The sequence below is a fragment of the Alligator sinensis genome, unplaced genomic scaffold, assembly GCF_000455745.1.
Source record: "Alligator sinensis unplaced genomic scaffold, ASM45574v1 scaffold176_1, whole genome shotgun sequence".
NCBI classification, from domain to species: Eukaryota; Metazoa; Chordata; order Crocodylia; family Alligatoridae; genus Alligator; species Alligator sinensis.
In genome coordinates, this window is record NW_005842471.1 from 64,827 (window position 1) to 74,482 (window position 9,656).

Below are 9,656 nucleotides of genomic sequence, written 5' to 3' on the forward strand. Positions count from 1 at the left end.
CCCAACCTTCTTTGGTGGAGGCTGAAGAGGCCAAGGTCCCCCAGTCTCTCCTCATAGGGTTTGCCCTGCAAGCCCCTAACCATACAAGTGGCCCTTCTCTTGGGGAGGCGGAAGAGGTCCAGGTGCCCCAGTCTCTCCTCATGGGGTTTGGCCTGCAAGCCCCTAACCATACAAGTGGCCCTTCTCTGGACCCTCTCCAGGTTATCCACATCTCTCTTGAAGTGTGGTGCCCAAAATTGAACGCAATATTCCAACTGCGGTCTGACCAGTGCCCGATAGAGGGGAAGTATCACCTCCTTGGATCTGTTCGTCATGCATCTGCTGATGCACAATAAAGTGCCATTAGCTTTTCTGATGGCTTCGTCACACCGACGACTCATGTTTATCCCTTTCCACTTCCGTTCCACCAAGCAGGTCATTTCCTAGGCAGTAGGTATGCTGGACATTTTTCCTCCCTAGGTGCAGCACTTTGCATTTCTCCTTGTTGAATTGCATTCTGTTGTTTTCCGCCCATTTGTCCAACCTGTCCAGGTCTGCTTGTAGTTGTTCCCTGCCCTCCGGTGTGGTCATCCAAGTCACAGCCTCTTAACTTGTTCACCAGTATGGTGTGGGATACCGTATCGAAGGCCTTCCTGAAGTCTAAGTATATGACATCAACCCCTACTCCTGCGTCCAGGCGTTTTGTAACCTGGTCATAAAAAGAGACTAGATTAATCAGGCATGATCTACCTGCTACAAACCTGTGCAGGTAGTTCCTAAACTCCTTTTGTGGGAGTTTATTAGGATGCTGTTTAGTGGCTTAGGTGTCTAAAAACTGTCTAGGTGGCACATATATGAAATTTAAAGACTTAACATGATTTGGGCCTGAGTGCTCTTGATGAGGGAGCACTGATTGGGAGGTGTGAATTTCTTTTCACCACCTAACAAAGAAGCAGCTCCAGTTTACATACAAATTTCCAACCCTTCCATTTCCAATTTTGACAAGTACCGGAGATAAACACTTATACTGGACTAGTTTATCTGACTGACTCAAACAGAAGAGAAAACTTTTCATGTAGCACACTTGATCTTTGTTTTATTTATATTCCTCTATGATGTATATTTTTCCAAACTCACCTGCTGTACAAAACTCTATGATTTCACTCCACTCAGAAACAACATAGTCCCCATCAACTTGCTTTGATGCAGTCTGTACTGCTACTGTATATTCTGTTCTTGGGCTCAAGAACCAGTGTCCACGGACAGTCATTGGTAGAGGAACAGCTTTTGCTACCAGTTTAGTGGGTACATCCTGATGGGATTAGAAAACAAAAATCAGATCAGTCAGCTAGCAAAAAAATGGATTCAGAAAGTCACGTAAGTTAAGGTAATTTTTTAAGGTAAGTTTCTATAACCCTTTTTATTCCTCTTATCTGTAAATCCTACTGGCATTTTTTACCAGTGTCCGAATTAAGTTAACACTGATGCAACAGAATGATAGTATTAAGTACATCACAGAATATACAGAGAAGATGAATTCGAGGGAAGGTGTGCAGGATAAACTTTAATCACAGTAAAGGATACTGATAAGAAAATGCTAAGGATGTTAAAAAGTATGAGGTTAGACAGGTCTGGGGCTCCTCTCAGAGTCTTAATATAATTTCACTGACTTCAACGGAATTCCTTCTGATCTACATCAATGCAAGGGGATAGCCAATAATTTATTTAAAAAAAAATTAAGATACAGAATCTTAACTAGTTCAAAAAATAGTTCTGCAAGTGTTAAAATAATCAAACCACTTCTCCTAAAAATAGCACTGAGAAAGGCAAATACCCATGAGCTGACTTTGGGCTTTATGTCTATCAAAGAGTTTTTCTGTGTTTTATATTCCAATCTGCTTAAATTGTTTTATTTTGTTTTTCTGTGTCGGTGCTTCAGACAACATCATGCTGACAAGAAAGATGGAGGTTCTCTCTCATAGCTAGGGAAGTTGCTCACAAGATGCTGAAATGCTTGATCTCCACAATATCAAGGACTGCAGCTTAGCTCTCGGGAGGCAGATGACATGTAATGTTTTCTTTCCTGTACTCTGCAGGAAACAGCTAATTTTTGCAACCTACAAACCCTGGAGAAAACAGTAATCTCCTTAGAAAAGGCTTTCACTGTTCCTGAGAACTAGGTGTTCAAAAGTATTAAGAAGCAGATTTCCAGTAGAAGCAAATGGACAGTATAAGATTATAATCATATTAATCCATCTCAAACTGTGTGATACTGGAATAAGACTCTATTTGGGAATAGCCAAGTAATATTAGGATTAAACAGGGTTGCAATGAATCCAAGGCTTGCATTGGGCACTATATCAACAGGGAGCATCAGTATTTACTGATGAAACAATACAAACACTGACCATCACTGAAGGAGCAGAAGGATGAGAACAAGGAAATCTAGATTTGGAGAAACCACAGCAGAAACAAAACGGGTGGGATGGTTGCTTTGGTCAATTGATGAGAGTGAGGGTAGAATCACTAGCACTAAGGATAAATGGTGAAAAGGAATCACAGAAATAGACCGTGGCAGAAGAAACCATTGGAGGTGTTTGCTGCAAGTAGGATGGCCAGGGGTCAGGTCAGATGCAGTGGCATGACACAGCTGTACCTCCTGTTTGGCTGTGTTGCACATGAGCTCATGGTACAGAGTATGCCTGGAGTTTCTGTTTTCCCATGATCTAGAGCCCAGGGTGTAAGTGCTTCTACTGCTGCTGCCAATCGTCCCCTCCTTCCCCCTGCTGATGAATTCAGTGGTGAGGAGGAGGAGAAAGGTGAACAGCAGCAGTATTTACCTCCTGGACTCTGGGGCCACAGAAAGCAAGGGTTATGACCAGATCCTATGTTGATCAGCTGGTGAGCTCAGTGCTCACTGCTCACAGTTCTGGGCAGGAACACAGAGCGCGCAGGGCACAGCGAAAGTCGGGAGGCTGCACCCCACCCCCTTTGCCCTATTCCTGGATCCACAACTGATTATGGGTGGTAAAAGGAAGCCACAGCTTAAAATGACTAATGCCATGTGATCAATAGCTGCTGTAAATAAATCCATATTCACACAGACGAGAATGACATCAATGTAGCCAGACAAATAATAGTAAAAAATCATGGCATGTTCCCCCTTTTTTTACTTTTCCATTATTGTAATTGATTTCTTATAATAAACAATTTTTGATTGCTTTATTATATGAAATAATGTCTTCTCTTTCCTGCTTTTTACATGAACACAACTGGAAGACTGTAAAACTCGCTGGTCTGTGGCTCTCAAGGAACTGAACAGTGATCAGCTGAGAAAAGATCTGAATTGATTTGATTTTTTTAGAATCTTATTTGGCTAATCCTGGTCTAACAAAAACACTTAAATGCTAGGGAGAAAAATATCCTTCTTGGTTGATCTGCCTCTTAAACTGATATCTAAGAATTGTAAGGTTTTGGGGATAATTTAATCAAAATACAGGGAATTACAACTGTAAAATTACTGTCATGATGTGAGACTTACTTACATATTTCGCCACTTCAAGTGAGTTATCGTTGTCTTTAATGGAAAATATTAGGTAGACTACAGACCAGAGATTTGAAGGACACATCTGAGGATCATAGACATGTATGTTTCTTCACATACCTCAGGGAAACTATGCAAATAGCTACAGGAAAACTAGGCAAATACAGCTGAAGAGATTTCCAAGACCACAGGTCTTAAAGTCATAGCTAGTTCCTCATTAGAAGTCTTTGATCAAAATTTCACAGCTTACATAATGGCTGCAAGGGATGTTCAAAGTGGGTGGCTTGTGGGGAGTTGTAGGTGTTTGGATGACCTTATTGGTGCATTTCCATATTTCACTATTTGGATTTATTTTTAAGGTGTAGCTTTAACTTTGAGTTTGCAGAAAAACAGTCATCTCTTTTGGAATTTTCCTTTTAAGTAAGTGAAATATAGAAAGAAAGAAAAAAGAAAAACATATCATTTTAAAAAACAGCATTCAATCCATCTCCCTAAACTATATCTTATGAAGATGTTATAGGAGTCTATCCAGATTATTAATGGTGCTGGTTTCAAAGTCAATAACCTGGGAAACAGAAATCATTGTTATTTAGCCTCCTTATAATATTTCCTTTGGACATGCAAAAAATTGTCATAATCCCAGAACAAGTATCTGCTCATATCACAAATTTGACTATTTCCACCATGAACTTTGCCCTATTCCCGCACGCCTCAAAATGCATATTTCCAGCTATCACATGTATGTCAGAAAAATTCTTCTAAAATAACAGAAAAGCACTGACCTACCTTTAGTTAAAACATAAGATCAAGGAATTACCTTTAGTATGTTTAAGAGGGCTAACATTACACTTTTTCCCCCTAATCTAAGGGATTTCTTTTAAGATAGCTGCCTTGACTTCAAAAACAAATATGTCATTTGAGATTTTACTTGGCACTGTCTATTTCTTCTTTCAATCTCTTTGGCCTTGATTCTCAGCTCTCTCTCTAAGGAAGTGCAGAGAATGTTGTGTCACTTCTGCACTGCCAAGATTTTGGAGCACTTGTTCAAGTCTCAGCAGAAGATAGGACAGCTCTAGTATATTCATAGGCTGGAACAATTTCCAAGAGCACAGACAGCAGAGAATAGGCAGTGTAGTGTATGCAAGTTTCATCACCACATGCCTCTTGTTGGAAAGATCTGACTGCTTTTCAGCCTCCTTTTTGCCACAGAATCAGGAAAAGGGGACTGGAATAAATCCCAGATTGGGAGCCTTTATCTTATAATTTTTCTTGTTCCATTTTTTCCATTATCTTGTTTGTCAGTTTTATTAGTAACAGAACTGGAAGTCATGATATTGAACATGATTTGCCAAAAATTGCTGTGCCCTGTTGGCTCCTCATAGGTGCATCCAGACTTGTGTGGACATTTGTTTCCCCGGGGACAAACAGCAATGGTGCACCTTGGGCTGCTGCTACTTTTCCCTGGGGAATGCCCGTGCCACACACACTTTTGACGCTCGGCAAGTTGCCCCGGGTGGGGTAGGGGAAGTTGGGGCCAGCCTTACCTGGGGCCCTGGGGGCCTCCTAGGGCTGCAGCCATGATGATTCTGCTGCATAGAGCCTGGCCGGCAACCACAGCACAGCTCCAGGCAGCCTGGCTCCGCTTTCAGGAGTGTGCACTGGATGAGCATGCGTTGAACCATTTTTTCCCCTGTGTTTTTTTTTTACCCCTGGATATCTGAGGGGGGGGGGTGTAAAAACACCCCATGGACAAAAACCCCCAGTGCAGTGCGCACTCGGGCAGCGTACCCTTGTAGCATGGAGAACACCAGACTGTGCGGTATGTGGCTTGGCATGTCACATACCACATGACCATGCTCATCTGGATGCACCACATTTGTTCACAATCTAAAGTGAAAATGACAGTTACTCTATATCGTGAGAAGAGTGTAGTAAAGCTTGATACAATGCTTGTAAAATGTTTTGAGAACCTCCAATGAATGAGTAAATTTTATTATGTCTATTTTAATAACTACAGACTAGCAAATAGTTGTCTTTTTCCACGAATAAGGTGATACTATAATAATAAATAATACAACCCCCCTTCCCTAAGGATAAATATTATCCCAATATGGAACATTCAACACGTTTGATAGCTGTACCTCACAAAGACTTTATTCCTCGAGGATTTTAGAGCTACTTATCAATGTTTTAATTTGCATTGGTTACAGCAGAGCCAACTAACTGCAGGCAATGAGAACAAAAAACATTTTGCTTTTCTCCACGTGGGCATGGGGCAGCAGTTGTAGCCTACCCCAGGTCTAGAAGGAGGGAACCCTCAGGCAGAAACAACTTTGCAAAAGTGAGGAATAGGTGACTTTTCTTCTGAATTCACTACTCCATTAACAAAAGAATACTGAAATCAGCCTTATGGTCCAAAGCCCAGTGGATTCAATAGAAAACAATAATTGATTTTAATAGGTTTGAGACCAGACATCTGTCCAAAGATAAAACTTTCTTGCTTATGCTGGTCTTCTATGGAGTCAAAACTGTCTTTCTCACAAAGGAAGATGGCATGGAGTAGTGGATAGAAGAGAGACTGCCAAGGAAATAGAGTTCTGTTCCTACCCCTGCTTCAAATTACAGTGTTACTTTCAGCATGTCACTCAGTAATTGACTTTAAAAAAGGACTTAGGCACTCAAAATTTAAGCGGTACAATGCCTGACTTTTAGGCATATAGTCCTTGGACTAGAATCCCGATCCCTGAGTGAGACATCTATGTTCCCTGTACAGTGCAATGGAGAAATCAGGAGCCTTAGAACAGAACCCAAAGTGACCGGCATGCTCAGTGGGCAGCTGCCTAAAGCTGACCAATATGCACTGCTGAGGAGAGCATTAAGTCTTAAATGCTACTTTTCAGGTGTCTTACTCAAGGCTGCAGAAAGGCACTATCTTCTACTCAGGTTTCATAGCCCTTAACCCTCTCTGGAAGGTAGAAATATATGGCTTTTCTTTTAAGAGTTCCTAAAAGCTGCCAAGGAAGGGGAGGCAATGGGAGTGATGGTAACTGATGGTAGTACTGACTTCCCAAAACTTTAGTAATGGTAATACCATAAGGAAATCTTTGCATATGTAGCCATACTAGGTAACACTGAATAAGCTCCCATTCCTATGCCACAAAGAGTTTCAGTAATTTCTAGATATAGCAGGTGTCCTGTAAACATGGCTGGCAACAAAAACAGATTAAAGGAAGTACAATATGCAACAAAATGTATCATTGTTAAACTACTAAAAAAACAGTGTTTTGCATTCTCTATTAAACCAAGCTGCTAGATATATCTCCATCCTTCTGACCAGAAGAAATCCAGCTTTTAACAGGTCACTAACCTAATTAGTATCAATATATTTCAAGTTAAATCCAATAACACAAGACAGATCTTATTTACTCCTCATTTTAATTAAGTGACCCAATCACCCTCATGTTGTTCTACAAAAGCAATTACCCATTTCCTTAGTCTAAGCAGTTTAGCACAGTGAGAAAATAGGTAACTGCTGAGAAAAAACAAAATAAAAAAAAAACTACTCGCAATCATGGTTATACTACTAACATCCAACAGTACACTAATTGTGATTTATATTTTGAGGTCAATGTGCTGTTTGATCCTACTTGGACAGCATAGTTTTTTCATAAACAGATTTTACATTAGTTTGTGCTTAGAAAGAAATCTGAATTATGAGAAGCACAGCAAAGAAAAAAAGAAAAGAATCCACCGACTATTCATGTTATTGGAGGGAAGATATATTTATATATCCAGCATAAAATGGGAATTTGACTTCAAAGGCTTCCAATGCAAAGCAAGATAAACAGCAAGAAGACTCATTTTAATTCAGTTGGTGTCACAATCATAAATGGGTCACAACATTAGACGCTGTAAACTGGAATAACTTCATCAATAATCAGTAGAACTATGCTAATTTATACCAGCTGAGCATCTGGATCAAGAAAGTTTCATGTTTTAAAACTCAGTATATAAAATAGCAGTAATGATTTTGAAGTAAGCACAACATGTACACACACGGCAGGTGCAGAAGTAAAAACTTTTCTTTCAACAATTCTCGTAAAACAACCAGAATGAAGCTGTAAAGGAGGGTGGGATGTTTATAAATATGATATTAATAATAGAGTAATAATAACTTTGAAAATAAAAAGGTCAATTGTATGCTGTGGATATGTTTCTTGATTAGTCCACAATCTTTTAATGGCATACTTGGTAACATTAAAGATTTCATGCTTCACTCTTATCTCCTTGGGGATTTGTGCTCTGATAGCACTTACATTTTACGGACCTTGCCTACACAGTTTTAGTCAGCAGATGACTGTGCTTTTTCTCTGTGTCCTTACTTCACCTCCATTTCAGTCCATTTATCAGCATTTCAGAACACAGCTCATAGTACTACAAGGTCAAATACATTTTTTCTTGGGTTTAAAAGTACAGAATCTGCCCCAAGAGCACCAACAAATGTCAGTGTGTCCTTTTACAGGTAGTTAAGGGGGAAATCATGCGAAAGTAGTATTTGGGTCACAAATACTGAAAAGGGGAGAAATTGCTACTTCATCTGAATGAGCACTAGGTGACAGAGAGGCACCAATAGAACCCTTTTGAGAAACAAATTACAATTTTTGAGCTTTGGGTCATGTTTTGTGTCATTGTTTTGAAGATATAATTAATTGAATACAAAAAGTTAGAGAAGGCATAAGTGTGTTATAATACACAACCTAGAGTTGCACAGAAACAAGAATTTCTTTTTTGCCAGATATTCCACAGGTGAGAAATCTGTTTTAGTTCTAAATCAAACAAACAAAGCAATTTGGAATTTTCTAAGAAATGAAATTTTGGATAAAAACTGTTTCAGATCCAACAAAATGTTTTACCAAAGACTTTTACTTTCTATTTTATCTTGTATTAAAATTTAGACTAGAAAGTCTAAAAGAAAAATTTTTTCAAATAAAACAATAAATAGTTCAATTTTTAACTTGTTAAAATGGAGTATTTTGATAATGTCTAAATTTTAGATCTCATTTTTTTCTAAATTAATTTTGTTTAAATTGACAAATTATTATGAAAAGTTTCAATTTTAATAAAATGGCACTTTCTGATGAAACCATTCCAACCAAACTTTTTCAATCATTTCTGTCAAGCCACACCTTTGTAATATGATCTGTACCTGGCTGCCCAAAGTCCTCAAAGGAAGGGCTTCACAAAACTTATATTTTTTAAACATGTGTCAAGCTTGCTGTTAAAACATTACCTTGTGTTTAAATTTGTTGGAATTCTTGTTCTCCTTCTTGTTTAAATCAACGAAATAGTGAGTAATACGGTCCTTAGATTTAGAATCCATGTCCCATGAAAGCTTGAAAGAGTCACATGTGATGTGACTTATTTTGATGTTGTGTGGCACAGGAAGTTCCTCCATATCTGCAATCCCACTGTCTTGTGATTTATTCCCTGTGTAGAAATAAGCATTAGATAAACAGCTACTGAGATGTGACTACTGGTATTCTTTTACTAGAGATAAACAATGGTATTGGCCAACCATTCAAAAAATATAGAGAGCTAAAAAGCAATGATCAGGTCCAACTATGTAAGCCCGATTCAGACTGCTGAGAATATGTTCTCTTTGAAGCAAATAGAGTATAAGTAAGGATTTCACAATCTGATCCATAATATAATATATAAATAACATAGTTGTTGATCCTTAGGGATGGCTAAAAATTATTAGTAGTTAATAATAAATGGTTACCATCCAACCTCCATATCTGGAAGGAATACAATTTGAAATAATTTGAAGTGATATTTTTAAGTATCAAGTATAAACAGTTTCTATATTTATTGGTGACAGGTAAATATAAACCTGACCCTAGTATATTTACAAACTGTTATATTTATCAAACTGTTGATACAGGTCAGTAGCATCTTACACGGAGGTTAGATTCTAAAGTCAGCGCGTAAGGCGAAAATCGCGTATAGTCAAATTGCGTATTACTGTGCCAGTGGTGACTGCCTCTGCCTCTAAAACCTCCTGCCGCCGCCGTGGAGCCGTGCTTAGAGCTGTGTAGCTGACAGCAGTGGGGCAGTGTGGGAGGGTGGGGGG

General features: G+C 38.9%; 1 protein-coding gene across 1 annotated transcript in view; it reads right to left on the reverse strand.

Annotated features, from left to right (window-relative positions):
• The window catches only part of LOC102383380 (phytanoyl-CoA hydroxylase-interacting protein-like), a 96,417-nt gene that overhangs the window by 12,296 nt on the left and 74,465 nt on the right, over positions 1-9,656 (reverse strand). The window contains exons 3-4 of the mRNA XM_025212558.1: positions 8,814-9,010; positions 1,117-1,291 (exon numbers count right to left, since the gene is read on the reverse strand). Coding sequence (XP_025068343.1) covers positions 1,117-1,291; positions 8,814-9,010 — 372 coding nt within the window. The remainder of the gene's footprint in view (positions 1-1,116; positions 1,292-8,813; positions 9,011-9,656) is intronic.